The sequence below is a fragment of the Calidris pugnax genome, unplaced genomic scaffold (assembly GCF_001431845.1).
Source record: "Calidris pugnax isolate Ruff unplaced genomic scaffold, ASM143184v1 scaffold70, whole genome shotgun sequence".
Lineage (NCBI taxonomy): Eukaryota > Metazoa > Chordata > Aves > Charadriiformes > Scolopacidae > Calidris > Calidris pugnax.
Genome location: NW_015090862.1, coordinates 8,896,892 through 8,921,013, shown reverse-complemented (window position 1 = coordinate 8,921,013; position 24,122 = coordinate 8,896,892). Strand labels below are relative to the sequence as shown.

General features: G+C 37.3%; 2 protein-coding genes across 10 annotated transcripts in view; one reads left to right on the top strand and one right to left on the bottom strand.

Annotated features, from left to right (window-relative positions):
* The window catches only part of MYEF2 (myelin expression factor 2), a 26,308-nt gene extending 4,461 nt beyond the window's left edge, over positions 1 to 21,847 (top strand). Inside the window, exons 2-18 of one of the 9 annotated variants that reach the window (XR_001412332.1) lie at positions 281 to 510; positions 1,722 to 1,774; positions 3,047 to 3,054; positions 3,151 to 3,244; positions 4,122 to 4,313; positions 4,992 to 5,145; positions 5,559 to 5,608; positions 5,695 to 5,758; positions 5,931 to 6,032; positions 6,231 to 6,281; positions 6,357 to 6,425; positions 6,724 to 6,822; positions 9,819 to 9,890; positions 11,099 to 11,307; positions 11,418 to 11,469; positions 14,622 to 14,839; positions 21,831 to 21,847. Coding sequence is in view for 7 of the 9 variants with exons in the window: in XM_014944446.1 (XP_014799932.1) it covers positions 281 to 510; positions 1,722 to 1,774; positions 3,047 to 3,054; positions 3,151 to 3,244; positions 4,122 to 4,313; positions 4,992 to 5,145; positions 5,559 to 5,608; positions 5,695 to 5,758; positions 5,931 to 6,032; positions 6,231 to 6,281; positions 6,357 to 6,425; positions 6,724 to 6,822; positions 9,819 to 9,890; positions 11,099 to 11,307; positions 11,418 to 11,469; positions 14,622 to 14,785 (1,663 nt within the window). In the remaining 2 variants the exon portion in view is untranslated. Of the gene's footprint in view, positions 1 to 280; positions 511 to 1,721; positions 1,775 to 3,046; positions 3,055 to 3,150; positions 3,245 to 4,121; positions 4,314 to 4,991; positions 5,146 to 5,558; positions 5,609 to 5,694; positions 5,759 to 5,930; positions 6,033 to 6,230; positions 6,282 to 6,356; positions 6,426 to 6,723; positions 6,823 to 9,818; positions 9,891 to 11,098; positions 11,308 to 11,417; positions 11,470 to 14,621; positions 21,778 to 21,830 lie in introns of those variants that run through there. The other 8 variants (XR_001412331.1, XM_014944447.1, XM_014944446.1 and 5 more) reach the window with 8 other exon arrangements.
* On the bottom strand, positions 15,172 to 24,122 carry SLC24A5 (solute carrier family 24 (sodium/potassium/calcium exchanger), member 5). Its single transcript, XM_014944454.1, has 9 exons — positions 24,005 to 24,122; positions 23,548 to 23,727; positions 22,051 to 22,134; positions 21,859 to 21,962; positions 21,440 to 21,540; positions 20,339 to 20,622; positions 19,414 to 19,620; positions 16,377 to 16,478; positions 15,172 to 15,835 (listed from the first exon to the last, which is right to left on the bottom strand). Exons 1-9 carry the CDS (start codon positions 24,120 to 24,122, stop codon positions 15,513 to 15,515), a joined length of 1,503 nt encoding a protein of 500 aa, XP_014799940.1. The 3' UTR covers positions 15,172 to 15,512.

The following is a 24,122-nucleotide window of genomic DNA, read 5'->3' as shown; positions in this document are numbered from 1 at the left end:
ATCGAATGTAACTGAAGTAGCAAGATGTGCTTTCTTTGCTACAGTAGTGAATAAGTCCATTATAACATTAGTTTTTGTCCTAGATAAAGCAACGTATTTTGGAATTAAACTGGTAACGTGAAATTATTTTTCCTAATTTGAAAAGCAGCATTTAACATCCTGGGAGTTCTAATAGCATAACAGATACACAGCTATATACATAGGAGGTATATAATAGTCTAATGATCCAACACAAGACTAATATTTTTTGTTTGGGTGTTTGGTTTTTTTTTTAATGCAGAGATAATGATGAGACGACAAAAGAAGAGAAAGCACCTGTGAAAGAGAAGTATGTTGCAAAACCGAAGGCAATCCCTTCTCTTGGAAACAAGAATAGATTCCACCCCTATTCAAAGGACAAGAACGCAGGCACTGGAGAGAAGAAGACTATTAATCGTAATAGAGTTTTTATTAGCAACATCCCATATGACATGAAATGGCAAGCTATTAAAGATCTTATGAGAGAAAAAGGTAACTTATTCCTTATAATACACTTCACATAGGAAGGGGTGGAAATGAAATGCAATGTATATGTCCTTTGAGCCACACAGATTTGATTTGACTACTTTTTTTTTTGGCCTTTACTTGGTACATCTATCTCCCTTCCCCCTCTTTCATCTGAGACAATTGCATTGCAGGATAGGATGGGTAAATGAAGAGCTTACGATCTTCTGCCATTCTAGTGTGACAGTAGAGAGTACATGCATGACCTCATGACTTCTTAAAGAGATTGTGTTTCGTCTAGTTGTAGTCTTCGTAGATTTTACTTTTTTAAGGGTTATTGTATTTAAGCAACACATCTAGTGTGTTAACAAGAATAATAAAGGACGTCTTTCAAAAGTTGTTTTGTATTTCTTTGGTGGAATCTGGCTGTGGAATTAACTTTGTCTGCCTTGTCACTACTGCCATGACTGTTTGTCTGGAGGTTTGTATTAAAAGCTTGTTACCTTTGTTGCAGTTCTGATAGAGTAATCTTACTACCCCAAACATTTTATTTTAAGTTTGGGGTAAAATAATGCTAATATTTGAATTCTGTAAAAAGTTAGTTCTGTGTTTTCCGTGAAAAAATTGATAATTCAAAAGTAATGCAAAGCATACTTGGCTTTTAGGCTGTGAAAAATGCCAAAACTCCCCTTCCGTAACTGCTGGTTTATCTGTTGTAAGGTGACGTGACTATTTGATTGGTTTATTTACTGAAACTTCCTACTTTAGAAAGTGAGTGGCTTGCTGTGAAATATTTGATGTGTAAATTTGGTTATTATTGAAGGCAAACTTATGATTGAAGACATTCAGGTAGAAAGTCACCTTAAAACAGGTGTTGTGAGTAGGATGATAAATGTAACACTTTCCAGTGAACTTTGACGTTTCATTTGTTAGGTTAAGGGACTGTGTATATCTGAATTTGTTCACCAACTATATCATACTGGCCAAAATATGATCTGTAGTATGAATTAGGTTAAATATAGTTGTTTGTTTTTAGCTTTTGAGAATGTGGCTGCTGCATATTTCTGAAAACTAGCTAAATTATATAGCCATTGACAGGAGGTACGTTGGTCTGGTTTTGATTGTTGGTGAATAAGAGGTGCTTCTCTGTAGAGTTGTGCACAGGGGCACAGTAAAGAAAGATACTGGTGTTTAAATGCATTGTCTCTTGGTATTTTCCCTTTGTATGTCTTATGTAGTTGGTGAGGTTACATACGTGGAGCTGTTTAAGGATGCTGAAGGAAAATCAAGGGTAAGTGCCGTGGGCAACAATCTGCTAGAGGTTTAAAAGTTCCTCAGCAGTTTTATTTTTGTATAATACCTGTACCAGTTATTGGAAAGTAAGTTTCATTTTTACACTGATTTTCATTAAGGTAGCCTTGAGGATTTTGTATTAGAAGTAGTCTCACACTTTCATGCAACTCAAACTAGCTGGCTGTAAAGGACAAAATACTTCTGTAAATGTTAATGGATGGCATTTACTTTAATTCTTCTTTTTAGCCAACATCTTTGTTTCGGTACAAATCTGTTTCATATAAAGGATGTTCAATAAACCACTGATTTTATTTAAATTTTGTTAGTGTAGTATTCTCTTCTTGGGGCCAATGAGTACAAAATGTTAGCTAAGAATATACTGTTTGAAGTGCCTGATTTGACAGCTTTGCAGGGTTGGTACTCTAAATGCTGGATTAATGTATTTGCTTTCTTAAAACTAAATGGATGGAGGTGGTTGGTAGCCAACAGAGTGCCAGCAATGAGGCACTAAGAATGAAGATTGTTAAAGCTCCTTTGTCTTCTTAAAAATAGTCAGAAGTTTGGCCAATAGTAGCTCTGAACCTGCAGCGAGAACATGAGAAATGCAGGTTTGAGTCTTAACTGAGGTTGTATCAATTGTTGTAAATGACTTTCTTTAATGCTTGTTAAAACTAAAACATCCTGTAAGCTTTGCTTTACTTAAAGCAATTCTCAACTCTTTGCTTTTTTAGAAGGATTCTGGTGCAGTCAATAAGGTTATTTTCTTACAAAGTAATTTCTCAATTATGCTAGTAATACTGAAGAGGTATGCAGACTCCTTGTTCATTGTACTGGTATACTTGATGGAGGTAGATTCGAATTTTGTAGTCAGTGGGCAGTTTTTAATGATACAATGAGTGTGTTGATTAGTTTTTGGTTATATTTTGGGGTTTTTTTTCTTTCCACCCTTTCCTTCCCACCTCTTTTCCCCAGTTGTCCTTACATGGATCTGTGTGGCATTTTTCCAATTCTGGTTTGGCTCAAAGAGCGTAAAAGATAATGTATTCTCTTGCATTTGAAAGGTATGTATGTTGAGAAAGTAGGAGAAATTCAGCTTGGCTACCAGTAAAGAGCATGTATTACGGATTTTGAAACTGAAGATAACTTGAGTAGTTATTTAACAGTGAGCTGGGATCTTTAACTGGAATCTTAACTGCTCTATCATATGTGCTGATTGACTTTTTTTTTTTTTCTCTCTCTCTTTGCATATGACAATTCATCATGGATGTAGGGTTGTGGGTAAGTTTCTTTTTCTATGTGTGTGGAAACACGCTACTATCCAAACATTCTGTTAATTTTAACATTTTAAACTGTATTTGTTTTGTTCCCCCCAAGAGTGGTTGAATTCAAAGATGAAGAATTTGTTAAGAAAGCATTAGAAACTATGAACAAATATGATCTTAGTGGAAGACCCCTGAATATTAAAGAGGTATGGTTATTGCTGCTGTTTTTAATTTGAAATAGCGAAGACACTATAACACTATAACTACATAAAGATGACAATGCTGTGTTTTGTGCATCTTAGCTGTGTAATTTCCCATTTAATTTTTTATGACATCTTCTTAATGGGCTAAAGTGCCCGTTGGCTTGCAGAGGGTCTTGGTACTATGCCAAATGAACTGACGAAAAGTGTGTCCTAAAGTCAAAATAATTTAATACTACTTTTCTTAGAAGCAACTTTACCTTCATATTCTTACTTTAGTGTCATCAGATCTTTTCCAATCTACATGATTCTATGTTTACATTGCTTCCCTCCTTCAGAATATGATGCAGAACAAGCTGAATATCATACTACTTATGTCCCAAAATGGAGGTGGAAGTAGAAGACTTGTGCTGACTGAAAAGTGAAATAGTGTCAACATTTTTCTTGTAGTGTTGTAGCATATGATGGTGTCTGATGCAGTTCTTTTTGTCCTGTTGCAACTTTAATAGTGGTATTAATAAATGATAAATAAAAAACTAATTAAATTAATTCAGTTGGTGGAAGAACGTTCTAGACTGATGGTCCTTTAGATTGAAATCTCTTCTACTTGTCCATAGGCTAGGTACAGCATGTGAAGTGGCAGTGCACGCTTCCTCAACAAGTGCTTTGCCCATATGCCTCAACCCTCATCTGAAAGGACCCACCTCTAGAGGTGAGGGAATTAGGTCTCCATGCTAATTCAGTTCTTGATCCCTCTGACATGGACAAGGATACTAGTTGATAAAATTGATGGATTTATGTAGAATTTCAAATAGTACCTTTTTGTTTATTGCCAGTCCTGTTGTCGGTGATTAAGTTGGCTTTTTTTTTGCCCATGTTTCAGGATCCTGAAGGTGAACATGCTCGTAGGGCATTACAGCGTGGAGGAGGGCAGTTTCCAGGAGGACATGGACCTGATGTGGCACCTGGAATAATGAATTTACCACCTTCTATTCTCAATAATCCAAACATTCCTCCTGAGGTTATCAGTAACTTGCAGGCAGGCAGGCTCGGGTCCACTATTTTTGTTGCTAATGTAAGTTTAAAACTCTTTTTTACAACTGTAATATTTGATCTATGTAAAACATCTTATATTCCCGCATAATTCAATTTTAATATAAAGAGGAAATTTTAAATGTTAGTTTACAATTAGTACAGTCAATTAAAAATGCTGGATATGTATTTGGATTGTAGACACGAAAGATAGATGTTAAACTCTTGAGGCTGACATGCACTTTTAATTATTGCACAATCTTCTGTTGATTTCAAAAAAATATACATCTTTTTGGTCTATTTATAATAGCCTTTCTTTTTAATTAAATATACACTTCAGTTATTCTTGCTAATTACTTCAGGCAAACATAAACTGTTATATTTGTTGGAGGTGTTTACTTCTTAAGTTCTTTAGTTGCACAAAAGTCTAATATGTTTGCAAGGGCTCTTGTGAGAGTACAGCTGCTCTTGACAAGAACCCATCCATTTCTTGGTGTTAGTATGTTAATTAACGTGAAATACATAAATGTAGTATAAATTGTTGCCTTTAGTTGACATTTTTGTACTTGGTTGCAGTATGTGTGTATTACAAGATCCTGGCTCTTAACACATATCAAGCATTTTGGGAAGCTGAAATGTTACAACAGTGCAGAAAATCTTTCAAATGTGATGGCAGAACAGAAATGTGTACTGAAATCACTAATGTAATTCTCTGTGTAAGCTTGACTTTAAAGTTGGCTGGAAGAAACTGAAGGAGGTATTCAGCATCGCTGGAACTGTAAAGCGTGCAGACATCAAAGAAGATAAAGATGGCAAGAGTCGAGGAATGGGAACAGTTACCTTTGAGCAAGCAATTGAAGCTGTTCAAGCAATATGTATCCTTGTTTTTGAAAAATAATTGATCAAATATGTATTAGTCTTTAATGGCTTCTGATAGCGTAGTTTTGCTAAATGGTGCTTATTTGCCTTGTAGCTAGTATCTAGGGACTGGAGTGTCATACTGTGAGGATTACATTTTTAGAGCTTACTGCTGGAGTCTAAAAATCTGTTCCTGATAATGTTGAACAAGCCTAAAATATGTAGGAATGTGACATATGTGAAACTAACTTTTATATACCTAACAGCTTCTATAGTCTCTTCTGGCCTTTGAATTGGCATTCTGAAGATTAGGTAAGGAAAGATAAGACTCCTAAAAATGGTGCAGAAATAAAATAAATTTTTATAGTGGTTCCTCTGAAATAGTTGAATTGTCTTCTGTAGATGGATTCCTTGACTTGCATTTCTCCAGCTATGTTCAATGGACAATTCCTGTTCGATAGACCCATGCATGTAAAAATGGTAAGCTGCTTACATTTCTTTTTTCCTTGCATGTCTCTGCCAAACCAGTGAAAGGATGATGTTGTAACATCCTTGTTTTTTATCAGGATGACAAATCAGTTCCCCATGAAGATTTCCGGGGTGCAGACAGCAAAACTTCACAATTACCTCGTGAGTTCAGACTCTGTTTTTTGCTCCTTGCACTTAATACATGTTGATATAGCATCTTGAATATGTTTGATGTAGAGTCTTGGAACAGCTCAGTAGTGCTTTTGCTTACTGCGATCTCTTTATGATACAGTAGAAAGTCTATCTTCTGTTGATACTTGTCTTTGTTTACAAGGTGGTCTTGGTGGCATTGGTATGGGACTTGGACCAGGTGGACAGCCCATCAGTGCAACACAGTTGAGCATGGGTGGTGGAATGGGGAGCATGGGTCCAGGAGGTAAATCTGCGTTCTTCTTTTTTGAGTTTTACAGAGCTTTATGTTGAAAATTATAGTTTCTGTGTTTGGAATAATAACATGCTTTTGACAAAGCAAGGCCTGTGTGGTGTGCTTTTGAGATGTTAACTGTCTCTGCATTTTTAAATCCATTAGGATCTTACCTGTCTTCTGAATGCTGTTTGTCTTTTTGGTTTAAAGGTATGGGCATAGACGGTCCAGGATTTGGCGGCATGAATAGAATGGGAGGCGGTACGTGAAGTGAAGTTCTTTTCATTGAGTATTTTTTTTAATATTGTATAGAAAGCACTCTTCTTTATTTTACAGGACTTGCTGGATTTCGTGGAATGGAAGGAATGCCCAACATGGGAGGATTTGGAGTCAACCGCATGGGAGGTAGGTGAACACTGTTCCCATACACTTGTTAGTTTGCTAATATTTATTTAGTAAAAGCTCTTCCTTTAGGGATGGGTAACGTAGATGAGTTCAAATGAAATAGTGGCCTGAGTGGAAGCATAGGAACTGGCATGGGTGTTAAATATTGAATAGGTGCCTCTGACTTGTGCATTAAACCCACTTCTGTTTAAATAAGCAGCTGTGAAACAAGTCTTGCATGCACATCAGCTTAGACGTATATAATGGAATATTTCTGGGTTTTTTGTTTTTGTTTTTTTTTTTGCTTTGTTCTCTACAGAAATGTTCCGTGGTGGAATGGGAGGGAACATGGACAGAGATTTTGGTCGTAGTGAAATGGCATTGAACCGTGGTTTTGGAGATTCTTTTGGAAGGATGGGTATGGTAACTGTTAAATTTCCTGTGACAAATTGCAAGTTTGGAAGAGTTTTACTAGAAGAAAAATCAAGAAGAGACCTGTTTTCGTGTGGTCATCTTCCTCTGTCCCCAGTCCCTCAGTCATTACTATAAGGATGTAATCTGAGTGTGTATTATGTCTGTTGCTTAGGATGGAGGTTAAAGTGTAGGGTTGTTTGGTTTTTTTGTCTGTAAAATATAAAAGAAATAGCAATTTGAGGAAAGCATTTAGCTTCATACTGTTAACTTTGTGAGGTATTAAGTCTTTTGGATATTAAAGTATATGCTTCTCGTAATCCTGAATGAGCTGCCCATGTACCACCTTTGTAAATTCTAGGATCCTGCTTTTGCAAACCTGTGCTGGAAATTTTTTTTTACTGTGAATCAGGTAGCATTGGATAGAAGCAGTGAATTTTGGTGCCCTGTTGCCTTCTGAGTTCAGGCAGCTTGGAATGGGATCTATTGGCCTCTTCTGTAACCAACCTCTTGTGAGCCAGCTTTATTTTGTTTGTAGGTGGTGTCTTGTTGGCAGAGTTCATTTTGTTACTTTTGAGTTCCCTCAAATGAGGTACTTTCCTATTTTAGGAGGCCTGCAAGTGCTTAACAGTAGAGCCCTCTTGCACTTTGTTACTATACTGTTACCTGGATGAATGCATTATAGGAGACAGGTTTTCTTTCTCTTTCTCCTCATTTTTCTTCCTTTTCCCCTCCCTTAAATTCCCCACTGTGAAAGAAGAGCTGCTAAGAGTATAAGGTTCATCTGGTCTAAAAGCTGATTTTTTTTTTTTCTTTCATTTTCTCAATTTCGGCAAGTCATAAGAAAGGGTAACCCTTGTGTGCTTCTGTGTGAGCACTGGTAATTGTGTAGAAGGGATAAGAATGTAATAAGCTTGTCAGCAGAGTTAGTCTTAATGTCTTGGAATTAATGTCTTAGAAATCCAGTATATGCCTTCACTCTGTCTATTTGCAACATCAGATAAACATCTGTTTGCCGAGCAAAAATCCAAAGCCACTTGCATAAAATGTTCATGCAAGCAATAGACTTCTGAGTCTTCTGCTAACACACATTGGTTTTGAAATGTGTGAACATGGTGACTGTGAGAAACTAATGTAGGAGTCATTCAGTAGCTCCAGCAAGCTTCAACTTACCACCTCTTGGCAACTTTAACCATTTAAATACTGTTCTGAGAACTAAGATAAGAGTTTCCCAACTTATCCTTAAGTTGGAAGGAAATAGTAGGGATTTACAAATATAATAATTAATAGATGTAGTATTTAGATAGGGAAGAGCCTAGTCTACTTCTGTTACAATATTTAGGTTAATGGTATCTTAAAAGGAAATACTGTGAGTGCATTTGGCTTTAGTATCCTGCCAGCTTCAAGGAGGGCAACTTAAGACAGTCTTTGATTGGGCTTTGGCATCAATTAGTAAAAATGAGGATGTTTGATTTGTAGCAGAATCGTTGGAGTAACCATTTAAATTGCCAAATTTTGAAGTATCCAAAAAAATCAAAGGTTGTGTCATAAATCATCTCTGACCATACAATTTTTGTTGATGAAAAGCAGGTAGCTGAAAAAGTACAGGTAAAGGATGTCTTTTAAGGTCAGAGACAGATGAAATACTACTTAGTAGGATTATTTGAGCTTTCTTTTTGGTTTTTTGGTGGTTTTTTGTTTGGTTGGTTTTGATGTTTGTTGTTTTGGGTTGTTTAAGTATATCTTAGGGTGTTGGGGGGCCTTTTTTTTTTTTTAACCTTTTAAAATAGTGAGTGTAACTAGGATGCACTTAAAAACAACCACGTTTTTATAGCTCTGGAAAAGTGGGTGGGTTTTTTTTTTCCTTGACAATTCTTTTTAAGGGCAAAACCAGTCATGTTGACAGCAATCTCAAAATTTGACTTGGTGTTTCATTGCAAGACTCTCTCTGGCCCAATGAATAAGTATTAAGATTTCCCTCATGCAGACTGTTGGCTGAAGTGCTGGGAGTAATCCTGCTGGTGTTGAACATCGGTAGGTTTTTTAAAACAGGCTAGTCCATATGTTTTGAGGTCTTTGTGTGGCTATGACAGCATGTTGTCCAAGAGGAGACAAATATTTCCAACAAGAGATGGACAGGGAACAGTTTTTGCTATTTTGAACTGTGCGGATAAAACAAATCTAACTGAAGACTCATCAGTGACCTTTTTTAGATACTTAAATAATGGTGTCTAGCCTAAAGACGGGAGTTATTGATCTATTTTGCCATAAGTGAAAACTGAGGTGTTTCATTTAGGTATGAAAACCAAGCAAGAAAAATGCAGCTGACAGTTCCACTCTGTTCTGCAGTGGCAGGAATGTAATTGAGTTTCTACGATTCTAGAAGCTCCCTTGGGATTACTTTCTTGAATATTAGCACTTTGATTAAAAGAATTATTTTTACCTCACTGTAGAATCAGTCTCTGATATCATTCTGGAGATTCCATGGTTCTACCAAATAGCTTTTATTCAGTATTGATCCTCTTCCTTTCTCCCTTTTTCCCTTTAAATTCCATCCGTTTACTCTTCATATGCAATAAAGACAGACACTGGAAGAGCTGCTCCTAGCTTTTGCGTCGGTTTCTTAAAAACGGGAGAAAGCAGGGCACTTCTGTATTACAATGTTCCAATAACATGAACCCTTCAGTTATGGGGCTGTTCTTCCCAGTGTGGGAAATGGCTCATTTAGTTTTAAGGTGTTTGTGCTGCTGGCAGACTGTCAGATGGGAGTAAAGCTAAAAAGACATCAGAGTAGCTTAAATCCCATAATGGCGGAGGAGGAACTAATGTTACTTACTAGATGTTTCCTATTTAGTTTGTGTAGTAAGGGCACAGGTTAAAGTGTTCCGTAGAAAAGAATTGCCAGATAATATTGAGATCAGTGCACTTCATCAGCGTGTGCTTTGTTCTTGTCACTAACTGGTGGTTTCAGTGTATGTCACTTTATTATTCTTTTCTGTTTAGGTGGTGCAATGATTGGTGTTTTTGCAGGAGGAATGGGAGCGCCTAGCATGGGCCCAGTAAGATCTGGAATGAGTAGGTTAACTTGTTTTAATAGAATGTAAATGCATAGGCAATGTAATGACATGGTGTGTACGTATAACTGTATCACAGGGTTCTGTTGTAGTGTAGTGTCTTGCCAGTGTTGGAAGAAGTAGAATTCTGTTGCATGTGACTGCAAGTCTAATAGTTTTAAAAGCTGTTTTGTTGAGGTAAAAGTTCAGAGGAACACCTGCTAATGCAGTCTTTTAATCTTAGTTTTGAAATGTTTTTAACTTCTGGTTTGGAGGGAGAAGTGATTCATTCAAGTAAGCTTGTGTTCCAGAAAGAAGACAAGTAGGCAGAGTTCTTTGCATCAACTTCATGAAGCTGAACTTCAGTAAGCTCTCATAATTGAAATAAAAAATCAGCCTTGAATTTCAGATTATCACTCCGTTTAATTTTGTGTAAAGCTCCAATACTGAATTTGTATTGCAGCAACTGTCTGAGTTCCTCAGGCTAGGGCAGATGAGAAACTGAAGTCTTGCTTGTGGCAATCTTGAGAGTTATAAGGCTCAAAGAGAAGATCCCTCATGACTGATCTTGATAGTTTTGCTTGATATTAATTTTTAATTATGAATTCAGAAAGATTATATTAGGATATTTGAATGCCATCGGTCTTGGTTCTTTATATAATATACATTAATATATTTCATTGCATGTATCATAGGAAAGTCCATGCTCTTCACGGTACTTGCAGGAACACATTTTCTGTGCAAAATGTACTTTTTTTAGAAGGTTGTGTCATTAAATATGGCTGCATTAAGTAAAGCTGAATGTGAATGCAGGAAGCAAAATAAACAATAGTATATATGGTCTAATTATCTGTATCGTAACATTGTCACAGTTATTTACTTGATCTCTTTTTGATATAGGGTATCAGATTTTTATTAATTATACTGGACAGCCTTTAAATCTTAATTCTTGTGTTCAACATTGTACTACATTAGATAGTGTGACTAATAGCTTGATGTAGTTTGTTTTTTTACTTTTATTTTAGAACTGACACTTTGACTTAAGATACTAGCCATGCTACTAGATAAATCACTTGTGCGTATATGAAGTTATGTTTCGTATTACAGCAGTTTTATTAAAGCTATTTTTCTCTTAACACAAAAGATTTTTGTAATTTTTTTTCAAAATACTTGTGCATTTATTACTAAAAAGAGATTTTTATTTTATCCTCCTTTTCTTTCTCTGTGTAGGTGGTGGAATGGGTGGTATGAACAGTATGGCTGGAGGAATGGGAATGGGGATGGATCGGATGAGTTCTGGTTTTGATCGAATGGGGCCAGCTATGGGTGGAGGCCTGGACAGGAACATCGATATCGATCGAGGATTTGTGCCTGGCCCAATGGGAGGTGGCATGAGAGAGAGATTAGGCTCTAAAGGCAACCAGATATTTGTGAGAAATGTAAGCATTTGAATACATAAAACCCATGAGCTTATTTTGTGGGCATGTTTGATTACATGCTCTTTTTTTTTTTGTAATATTTTATTATTAATAATGCTTTTTTATTCTAGCTTCCTTTTGACTTGACCTGGCAGAAGCTAAAGGAGAAATTCAGTCAATGTGGTATGTACATGAATCTTACCCCTGCTCAGCTCCATTGACTTCATATTTTACATGGTTTCGTTAGATAAGGACAGGAAGACAAGGTTGTTGCCTTATCCTGAAGAAGAGTCTGGCTAGCCTAATCTTTTTTACTTCCACCACCTTTCCCAAGTTATATGTATAAGTAATTTTTAGGCATGACATAACACCTGAGACCAAGGTACAGTGTGGGCTATGTGTACAGACAGCTCTGAGTGCTGATCTGCTATAGAGTTTAACCCACTCCATTAATAAAATTACTCACAGAATCACAGAATGGTAGGGGTTGGAAGGGACCTCTGGAGATCTTCTAGTCCAACCCCCCTGCCAGAGCAGGTCTACCTAGAGCAGGTTGCACAGGAACTTGTCCAGGCGGCTGTTGAATGTCTTCAGAGAAGGAGACTCCACCACCTCCCTGGGCAGCCTGTTCCAGCGCTCTGCCACCCTCAAAGTAAATTAGTGCCTCATGTTTAGGTGGAACTTCTTATGTTCAAGTTTGTGCCCATTAATCTCTTGTCACTGGGCACCACTGATAAACGTGGGCACCCTTCCTTTTGACACCCATTCTTTAAGTATTTATAAGCATTGATAAAATCTCCCCTCAGTCTTCTCCAGTCTAAAAAGACCCATGTCCCTCAGCCTTTCCTCATGAGAGACGTTCTAGTCCCCTAATCTTTGTAGACCTCTGCTGTACCCTCTCCAGCAGTTCCCTGTCCTTCTTGAACTGAGGGGCCCAGAACTGGACACAGTACTCCAGATGGGGCCTCACCAGGGCAGAGTAAAGGGGCAGGATAACCTCCCTCGACCTGCTGGCCACGTTCTTCTGGATGCACCCCAGGATGCCATTGGCCTTCTTGGCCACAAGGGCACATTGCTGGCTCATGGTCATCCTGTTGTCCACCAGGACTCCCAGGTCTTTTTCCACAGAGCTGGTTTCCAACAGGTCAGCTCCCAGCCTATACTGGTGCATGGAGTTATTCCTCCCCAGGTGCAGTACCCTACAGTTGCCCTTGTTGAATTTCATTAGGATTCTCTCTGACCTGTCCAGGTCTCACTGTATGGTGGCACAGCCTTCTGGTGTGTCAGCCACCCCTCCGGGGTTCGTGTCATCAGCAAACTTGCTGAGGATACACTCTGTGCCTTTATCCAAGTCATTGATGAATATATTGAAGAGGGCTGGACCCAGTACTGAACCCCGGGTAACACCACTTGTTACAGACCTCCAACTAGACTCTGGGCCACTAAATTAGAGCCTAAATGATCTTTAACCTAATCCTCCTCAATTAAGGGGAGAGTCTTTCTTACTCCAGGCTCTCTCTCTTGCCTCTAGGGTCTGGGGTTCCTGAGGGCTGGCCTTAGCAGTAAAGACTGAAGCAAAGAAGGCATTCAGTAACTCTGCCTTCTCTGCATCCTCTGTCACCAGGGCACCTATGTCATTTAGCAGCAGGCCCACGTTTTCCTTAGTCTTCCTTTTACTACTGATGCACTTGAAGAAGCCCTTCTTGTTGTCCTTGACATCCCTTGCCAGGTTTAATTCCAAGTGGGCCCAGCCTTCCATGTTGCATCCCTGCAATACTGTTGGAGCTTTTTCTTTTTTTGAAGCCAGTGTTGTGTATCCTCTGGCCAACACAGTATATAATGTAGCATTTGTTTTGAGACAAATGCATGCAGGGGCCTGAGCCTGTCCAGGTTATGCATTACTTCCAGAAATTGTGCTGCATCAAATCAGACTTAGTAATTTTGCCAAAATGGCAGATTGGTTTTTATGCAAATAGGTGATCCTGATTAGCATATTTGCAGGCTGTAATGCTTCCCCTTTATGTTAAGAAATAAAGGCCATTTTTATGTAAGCTGAAGGATTGCTACAAATATCCAGTAATACTTCCTATCTAATTCAGAAAAGTTGTCTTTTCACAGAAGTGAATGAAAAATGAAGCTTGGGTGTCGAAATATGATTGTTTTGTTTTGAAAACTCACATTCAGAACAGAAAGCCTCAGCTGAATTACAGAATGGTTTTTCTTATTTTTGAGACAGAAAAGACAAACAATTTAAAACACACTACTGATACTCTTCATACAGCTGTTTGCAGATTTGATAAAAATTAGAACTTGCAGTTCAACTATGAAAAATTTTCAGGTGTTCACATTATTATTTTTTTTTGTAGCTGGAGGATATAGCAAAACAGGTTTTCTCTTTTTTAAAAATCTTAACTGCCTGGGTGACTTCCAGATATTTCAGATTTTTTTGTTATTATTATCTCCTGGATATCTAACAGATGTAGCATTTATGTTAAATTGGGTTTAAGAATTATAAGCACAAATATAAGCAACAGATTGTATTCATGCCAGTATCATAAGGAAACATAAAGACCATGTCTCCATATTTTCAATTTCTTTCAATGAAAGGCCAGTCTTATATTACATGATATTTAAAAATAAAAAGCTATGTATTTTAAGGAAAAGTTCCTAGTGGCATTTGTGGCTCGTGAGTGGTGTGCTACAACCTACCGTAACCAAAAACTTACTAGCTCCAGGCACGTTCTCTCAGGTGCCACAACATCTACATAAAAATGTCGCCTCATGAGTTGAGCATCCAACCTCAAGAAAACACTGCAGGAATTGAATAGTGCATGTTACTTTTCCACCACTCGTAACCTGGTAACTTCACTGTTTTAAAGGCTCTAATTTTGCTCTGCAGTTGCTTTGCAAAATTGCTTGATTGTTGTCATTGCTTGATCTGTTGCTGTGATGAACGGAGTAGACTGGATTGAACTTTAACTCTGTTAATGCCTGTCAGTAGTCACACTTCTGGCAGGGTTGGTAAATGACAGAACTTTCCCTTAGCCTTATAGGGCACTTTGATTCAAACTTGAGGTCAAATACAGGCATACTTTCATCTTTGCTCATGTGAAGGAAAGATTTGAAACACTGGATTTTAATTTGGATTCTTTGCAGCTGTTCTGACCTGTGTCACTTTCCCTGAATGAGTGAATATACCATCAGTCTGGAAGTGCTAATTTCATATGTCCCCATAGACTATATTTAAAAATGCTTTTTTATCACTTCTGATGAGTTCTTTAAGTTGTTAGTGCACTGAAGACTTGAAATAACTCCTGTTTAACTTATTTATTCAGGTCATGTAATGTTTGCAGAAATAAAAATGGAGAATGGAAAATCAAAGGGCTGTGGAACAGTCAGATTTGACTCACCAGAATCTGCTGAAAAGGCCTGTAGGATAATGAACGGCATAAAAATCAGTGGCAGAGAAATTGATGTACGCTTGGATCGCAATGCATAATTTAAAACTGTGTGTTCAGGAACATTCCTATGTCTGTTTAGCTTCTCTATCCTAGTAAGTCATTTTTAGTAACATTGTATGCTTACAAAAGCTGTAAAAAGGAACTTTTAAATCCCACCAGCCTTTAACAGTATAGTGTTTAATATACTGTGATACTTGTTAACTGAATCTTACTATGTTTGGTTTTTAAAGACAATTTGCCTGATTTTTTGTTGTTTTTTTTAGAGGCACTGAGCACCTGCAGGTCCCTGTAGACCGTGGAAGCTTTGGATGCTCAGCGCCTTTGGAAAATTAGGCCAAGTGTCTCTAGTCATTCAGTTTAAATGAATGGTTATACTGTTTTTAATAAAATAAGCCATTTTCTCTGTTAATCTCCAGATTGCATAGTGGGATTTGTTTAGTGTTTTCTGATTTTTATTTCCCCCCCCAAGTGTGTATCAACATTGTAATGTAAAAACTAGATGTCTTTTTTTCAGAATTTTGTTTTTATATGTGCGCCGTAGTCATACTGTAATTCTTGACTCTTAAAAGAAAGGGCTCCAATTAGGCTGTGATGTTTTCGTTCTACTTAATATTAGTTAAATAACATGACTTAGTTCTGTAAATAAGATTTAGAGCCCAATGGAGTTTTGAATTATTTTTTTTTTTATTATTTTGACTAAATGAAGAAACTGATCTTTCTCTCCTGCTTTTATTTTTTTTTCATCAGTCTAATCACTGATTAAAACTAGTTACCACAGACCCTTGTAGGATTGTTCCCTATGATCCCGAGTTCGTATAAAATTGATAATACAGTAAATACTACGTACAGTACAAGACAAATTGCTCCCAATTTTTTATCTATTTTCCAGCCATTCAGGTGAACTGCTAGAAAAATAAAAACAACAGAACAGATAAGAGAAATGGCTGTGTACGTCAAACCATTGCTGTTCACTTCTATGGGTCCTGATGTATTTATGAAGGCAGTTTTTATAAACCAGGGTATTCCCAAACAGAGCATATCAAATACGTTGGATCCTAAAATATTAGACATAGCCATATCTCCACTTCCTGTAAAAGAAGAAATACAGATAAGTCTGCTTAATTGTATTGTATGAAATTGCCAAACTGTTTTGGAAGAACAGACTGTCAGCCCTCAATTTCTCACAGAGCACCCTTTTCAGACTTTTCATTGAAAGAACTGTAGTTATGATTCTACAGAACGTGGGTTTGGGTACTACAAGCATTTTAAAAAAAAAAGTCTCCCTAAATCACCAGCATAATCACCAGCTTAAAATTAGCTAGACAGGCTATTATAAAGTCCAGTCATGTTTAAAATACCAAGACCTACACTAAAACTGTAACACTTGATCAATGACAATTCAAACCGATCTAGAATACTTCTCTGAGATTCTCTGAGAGGTTTTTAAATGTCTGAGCCACGTCTTCTTCAGGTAAGCTATTTATTTATTAGTAGTAAACTTAAGCTCTACAATCGAGCAAAAATTTTGAAGTCACTCCTTGAATTTCTGGACACATTGACTAGAATTCTTTTTTCATGGTACCTTTTAAACACATCCATTGGAACGAGCCTGAGTACTAAGATCTTTACCTTTTCGAGCCACCAGCACACTTGCAATTGTATCTGGTACGCTTGTTCCTGCTGCTAGTAATGTGAGACCCATTACTGACTCTGGAATTCCCAAGGTTTCACCTGCAGTTGATAAATAATGGTAGAAAATGCAAGTATATCTTTGGTTTAAGTTTCATCCAAAGAAATTGCTTTGGACTTACTTTGATGGAAAAAAGATCATACAGTAATATAGTAATAGTAATCATACAGTAATTTCAAAAGGAATCTGTCAGCTAACTTGACTAAATATGAAGTGACTGAACCATGAATGAGTTAAAAACAACAACAACAACAACAAAAAAAATACCATCCTGTCATTATTCTTCAAATAAAAAAGGATTTGTAGTGGAGTGACCAAGTTTCTCAAAGACCTGAGTGGAATGTCTGCAGTGGTCAAAACAATACCAATTATGAATTTTTTCTTTCAGATACAGTAGAAATTTAAATATCTAAGAATTTTTCTTCTCTCTCCCCCTTCCCTCCCCCCCCCAATTTCTGGGAAATATATCTATGGTTTTGGGCATCTCATAGTTAGTGCTCGAAAGTCTCATGAAGCAATAACTCTTATAATCATCCACTCTTTAGAGGACGATAAAAGCAAATGAATTGTCTTGGGGAGGAGGGTCATTAAGATCATTACTACAGTATTGTCTCAACTATGTGGCTTCAACATTTCACTCAGTTAGAAAGTTCTTTTGTTGGATTCCAAAGAATCAAAATGCAGAATTTCTATATGACTTGTAAGTGCAAGCAATCCTTTAGAGGTGTGTTTCTTTAGATAAATACTAGTTTAAATGAAGAAAAGTTTTAAATTGTTATTAGAACAGCAGTTTGTTTCCCTGCTTTTTTTTTTAGGCCCACGTGTCCTGTAAGATTATTAATTTCTCGCTTTCAGATCTTCAAAACTGTTCTAGCAGTTGTAGCATTCACAAGCATCAATTTGCTAAAGTATTTGATACCTCTATTCAAACTTTGAATTAATTAGTTTCTCTTAAACTTTTTTGTTTGCTAAAATGTATTTTTTTTTTTTTTTAAATCTGAATTCTTACTGGCAATATTTGGACACTAATAAGAACAGTTTTCTTAAAATAAGAGGCAGCACTCCGTAAGCTAGGTCAGCAATGCTTGCCCATTACATACCAGTCTAGATCAGCACAGTAAATTTATGTTTGAAACTATTTGTTGGTTCAGAGGGACGAACACAATCCTGTTGCAGAACTTGTACTGGTATTTATTATTCCATCACTCCTAATGTAAGAGATTTGTAGGATGAGGGACCAACAAGATCAGTTTTTATAAATCATCCAGGCTAGAAAATAATGGTTCATGCCAAGCAAACCAAGGTGAAATATGAATGAACCAGCCTTATGTATCTAATGGTAGTTTCTAGCCCTCTGAAGGTTGTGAGGTAGAATCTAAAACTCAGGTGAATCTAATTTTTCTTTTTATTAGATAAATTTATTTTCTATTTAATGTGTAAGGTTCTTTTTCTGGCAACTGACCATAAGGATAGAATGGTTTTATTTTTCTAGCCTTTAGTTAATTTTGTGTATCAGTAGCAATATCCCGCTATAAGTAGTCAAATTTTCTTTGCTGGCAAGAAGGTGGTGTACTAAGTTCTGTTCGTTCTTGACTATCATAATTGAGTCCCCAGCTCTGATATCTTTGTGACATTCTGATAGCTGTTTATGCAACAATAGAATCTTTGAGTCACCCTTCACGAAAGAACCTGGACTTGGTTATAATGTGTGTGTAATTTTTAGCATTTTACTGTGTAAATAGGACATATTTGACCTAGATGTAGCGGGCTGAAGACCCAATATTGCTTGTGATGACTCTGCAAAGTGGGCTAACACTAATACACTGTTTGAATCTCCAGTGTTTTCATATGAATTAGTGCTCTGTCTAGTAGAACAGCAATAACTTTTATTTGAATCCTGTTTCAAAGGCTTTTAGCATTCAGATGGTAAACTTTTGCTCTTTAGATATAAGTGGAAAATTATTTGACCAAGGAGTGAACCTGGTGGGTATTATATCCAGCAATCTACTAGTATTTTCTCAAAGGTTTACCAAACGTGTAGGTCTCTTTCTGCACTGAACAAGGAGTTATTCATTGAACTTAAAGTTGAAAACAAGTTTAGGATGCTGAACTAGCAGAATACAGAATACTTGAGTAGGATTAGTGAGCTTTAACGTGGAAATGGCAAGCTTTGTAACATTTCTTTCTTGTTTATAGATTTGTTTTCTGCTTATTCTTAAAATCAAAAACTGGATTTTTCTCAAGCTGACTAGGGAAACAGTGAAATGAAGAAACTTTTAATACCTTAAGATATTTTTAAGATAATGTTTTTACACACAAGTTCATACCCCTTCTCTCACTTAAATGCATTTTTTTTACTGCTTCACTTTATGATATAGATTTGTAAGAGGTATACACACGCACACCCCCCAAGAATGATTAATAAACACATTATTTCAACACTATAGTTGAAATAAAGTAGTACCAAAATTTGGGAGGATTTTTTTGGCAGTTAATGTAATGACAAATCTTTTACTATAGCGTTCAAAAAAAATTTAGATACAAAAATAATGGATCTTTTACAGAACCCTGAACCTTTAATTCCAGTCTTAGTGGATTCCATGTTTGTCAGACTTAAGCTTGACAAGTTTATTGCTGTGTATCTAATTCTTTCACTTCATGAACTTCATGAAAGTCTCTAATGAGACTTTTAAAATATAGGCTGGTTTTTGTAGCTATATAAATGAATTCTCATTCATGGGATGGTAAGGAGTCTGAAGCAGCTAAGCTCTAAAGTGGTTTTCATTAGGTGGAAGGTGGCAAACTAAGCAGTCAAACGTAAGTTTTTGTTGGTTTTGTTTGTTGGGCTTTTTTACAGCAAAGTGTATTGCTAAACTGACTGTTAATTGTGGAAAGAAACTTCACAGGGAAAAAGCTGTTTTTTCAGTGATTCTCGATTGGTTGATTCTGTATAGCAGCAGCACTGAAGGTACCTACCTGCGATTGTTACCATCCATACAAGAACGTAAGTTATTGCAGAAATCCATGCTGCTGAAATGAAAAATGTCACCATGAACCAGTTCCTCCAAAACTGTCTTCTGCAATCTGGTATAGTCAAATAGAGTAGTGTAATAATAGGAAGGGATAACACCCACAAAATTCTCTTCATATCTTCTTCAGGCATGGTGAAGACACTTGGATGATCTGTTGAAGAAAAAGTAACTTTTAAATTGTAGCATTAAGTTTGAATCTATAGCATACAGTCATATTGCTGCCTCTACTACTGAGAATACTGAAAAAAGGTAAAAGTACTTCCTAAAGTTCTGGCTGTAGTCTTACACAGTACCTACATCACACTGGACAAAACTCTGAAATGAAATGTTTTTTATTCCCATGTCACTAGGAGAGAACTAAGGTGGAAGAAAAATGAGCTTTTTCTATTAAGTTTTAGACAGAATGTTTAACAAGAGTAAGTACCAACTGCTAGTTTTTTTGCTTAAGTGAAGAGGAACCCGGTTATCGGTGGTCACATCATAGCTATTCCTTTACTTCTGATATAATGCATGTTTTGGGTTATGAACCTGCCATTGTCATAAGAAAACGGTATATTAATACAGCAACTATTAATACAGCTTCAGCTGATACTACATTTTACAAGCAGCGTTGCTGGGAAGTTTCAAATGTGCACAGCAAAGACTGATGAAAGTCTGCTGTTCTGATATGATACAAATGAGCATCTATCCTAGCACTCCTCTAGCAATTAACTCTGATTTTGCTTATTGTTATATTCCAGGGAAGAATAATGATTTACTGGAGTTCTTTTGTGAACAAAATCTTAATAATACCTCAGAACCTACTCTTTATTAGAACTGATGCAGACAGGCAGACAGAGTGCTAGTGACAACTGTAATAATATGTATACCTTCAGAGATTTCATCAAGCCCATGCAAGCTTGTTGAAAGTTGAGAGTAGTCCGGCTTGTCTTGAAAAATTCCACTATCTGTTCTTGACTGTTTGCGTATTAGAGGTCCACTCTCTTCCTGCCATCCAGCCAGTGGCTGCTGCTCAGCATTTCCTTCCATAGCTCTTGTAAAACACGTACAGCAGGGACTGAACTTTTTCATGAGGTATTGGTTGATTTTAATGTCAAAACTTAGTACTAGAATATAACACCCATATATCAATAATAAGGATGCACTTTCATACCTAGAATGAAAAATAGATTTTACATAACATTGAATATAAACACTCCCAACTCTTAAGTTTTTAAAATGGCATGGTGTTAAAATGGAGAGAGAGAAAATTTGCATGAGTAGAAAAAGGAAAACACACAAAAGCAACTATTTGCAGTTGTATGGGCAGTGTTATGGAAGTTCATGAGTGTCTCTGTCTTTTCAGCAGTTTGATTAATTCCCCTTCCCTGCAGAATCTTGTTTCTGTATTGTATAGCTGCATGTTTTCCAGGGGATCTTACTGATTGAACATCTTACCGATGTTTGTGAAATTAAGTCTTCATGTGATGGTTAAAGAGAGCGACAGTGTGTGCTGTTTTGAGTTAGAAACTTCAGACACTTAGTGCTGGACCTGACTGACTTGTTGAAGGAGTTTCAGTGTTGATGGAAGAGAGTTAAAACATCAGAGGCTCATGATCTGCTTTTGGCAGAAAAATGTTTTTCTTAACAGTGATACCATCAAAGAAAAGGCTCAAAAGGAGTACACTATGAAGACTAATTGCTATGCCAAAACAGTTATGATAGAAATTGTCAAGTCTGTACAGAGAAACCTATGCAGATCAAGCTTTATAAGTATGCAGGGTTTGAATGTTTAGGTAATAATCTTTACAAGGATTGTGACTTTCTACGTTTTTCAAGCAAACAGGATGTTTATTTCTGTTAGCGAATGGCAGTTCAAGCTACTTGAAGTTTGGGGGTTTGGGTTTTCTGTTTGTTTGTTTGTTTGTTTTTCAAAACACTGTCGTACTAATCTCCAGTCAACATGAATTCAACACTACTTGCGCTCTTACCAGTAAACTCTGTTGTCAGATATCATCGCAAGGACCGCCGCTACACTAATTGTATATGCCAGACAGTCTCTAAACAGCGGCCAACAGGATAGCCTCGAAACCTGCAGATCACAGATTCATTTACTTTTCTTAAACTTGTCTATTACTTTCACTAAGTGCTGTAAATGCTGCATCAATATGTTGTTTCTATATTATGTAAAAATTTAAGATTCTTAGGAATGACTTAAGTATGATATTTAACAAGTTAGTGTTTTTAAAAACTTTCATAGCAAGTTATCTTAAAACTGATTACATCTGGTTTTGCTACTAAATAATAAACTTGACAGTTGTCATAGTAAGTCTCTCTTGGCTTTTGTTGGCAAATCAGAAAGGATAACCATTTGGCTCTTAGGAGCAGAACTATCAAAGTTGATACATACCACGCTGGATAACAGCCCACAAGCTGCAGAAATACCAAGAAGATTATAGATTGCTGATCCAAGGATGGTGCTGATGCCGATATCTCCCTTTGTCACGAAGACTCCTGTAAGGAAAATGACTCTCTGGTATGTTTCAGTTTGGCATGCAAGGAAAATTCTAGATTCTGAGGAGGCAAAACATAGGCCTCTTACCTAGAAAAGCGGTGACAAGCTCTGGAGCAGAGCTTCCAGCAGCCATAAAAGTTGCTCCAGCAACATCCTGAGAGAGGCCAAGGCCTGAGGATATAGCAAAAAGAATTGCTTAAATAAATACTTCAGTAGTCCATACCCATTACTTGCTTTACTATATAATTCTAGAAGATACTACAGTTTAATAGAATGAACTTTGCTTATTTTCATACAGTCAATGCATTTATTTGAAATTGGTAAAATAATATATTGAAAACATAGCCTCATTTATTGGGCTAATTTATTTCTAACTAATAAATAAATTAGTTTAAATAGCAGAAAAGAAGTCCTGATAATACAAGAGATTCGGGCATGATTTTAAAATGTAAAATAGGCATACATATGTGGGCTTTAACTATTTCATATGGGTAATAATTGTGGGGAAATTCCTTGGACTCTAGTGTGATATTGCTACATGATCCATGTCAAGTCTATCTATTTTCCAGGGAAATCCGTGCTACTGTGTCTTCACATACCAGAAATACTAGTTAAATTTTAACTAGTGCTGCGATCTTAAAATCAAATTTTCACTTCATATGGACAGTGTAAGAGCCTGTGTCTGTCTTGAATGAAATGAGATTTTTGTTCTGGTAAGTTGACTGTTCCTGAAATGTAACTCACTCTGTGAATCAAGTTCTTCACACTAAGAACAGGGACTATGGCTAACTGTGGAAAAAGTCTGACAAACGCTTACTTACCATCAATAAAAAAATAACAGTTCTACAGCAACGTTTAAGCTTACATTTTCTGTAAGTGTTCTGGTCTGGAGAATGTTTTCCAGTGTTCAGGGATGAGTTTCCCTAGGGGAATCTTTAATACTTGGCAATGAAAAGCTGAACTCTCAGCCAAGACTCTCTCTTTTATTCAGCGGTCTGCTAAAGCCAGGGGAATTACTACAGATTGATTAGATTTCACAGAACTGTTGGAACTGTACTTCCTTTCCCTCCTCTGTCATACTTTTAGTATGTAAACAGTAGCTCATCTTGATACTTGTTCACTACTTTCAGAGAAGTACAGAAACTTCTCCAAGGTACTCAATTGTCATGTTTGAATACAGAGAGTTTTGGTTCTTGGTTTGGTGCCTCCTCCTCCCCCCCACCCTTCCCCTTTTTATTTGTTTTTGCTTTTACTCATAACCTGGACATACTACTGCTCACACCAAAGTTATATCGTCAGTTTAGTTAATACTGAGGAAGTTTTAAGACTTTCCTCCAGACACATGGAAAGCAAATTTTAAATGCATACCTGTGCGGAGTGTAATCAGAGTACGATCTGTTTCAATATAACATTATACATTGTGTCAAAGTAAATAATGTATGGATAAGTCTAACTATGCACGGAGACTCTGAACTTTCTTTAGTTTTGTCTCCAGAACACTCTAACTTTGAAGCTCTTTTAAAGAGAATGTTCTATACCGAGCTGCTTAGTTTTTACAGGAAAAAGATGAGGATGTTCACTTACATTCACTGATGATCTCTAGAGAAGGTAGGAAGTACTCATCGCACACAATGGACACGGCCAGAAACATGTAAAGTATAATTATGAAATAGATAATGATTCCTCCATCCTTTCTCTCCTGCGGTGTAAAAAATCCGTCAGGAAACTCCGATGAAGAAGAAAGGACACAACCTGTCCTGTTTTCTGAAAACGGAGCACAAAGTTGTTAGATATCCTAATACCTTTCCTTTTTCCAGGCTGACTGGATTCTGTGGGTTGGCACTAGAAACAGCGGCTGGCTGCAGTGAATTTCTGTCTTTCAAATAGATCTGTTTGTCATCTGGGGACACGGGCACCCGCAGCGATGCCCTCAAAACGCCGCGCACCCGGGGAGGGCAGGGGGCGAGACCTCACCCGACGGCGGGACGGGCCGTGCAGCCTGCGAGTCCCCCGGCCCCGGCGGGACGGCCCCGCTCCCTACCTGCATCCGGGGCGAGGCGCTGGGCCCGCGCTCCCCGCGGCGGCGGCTGCCAGGCCGCCAGCAGCGCCAGCACCAGCAACCGCCGCGCCGCCGCCCGCCGCCCCGCTCCCGCCCGCAT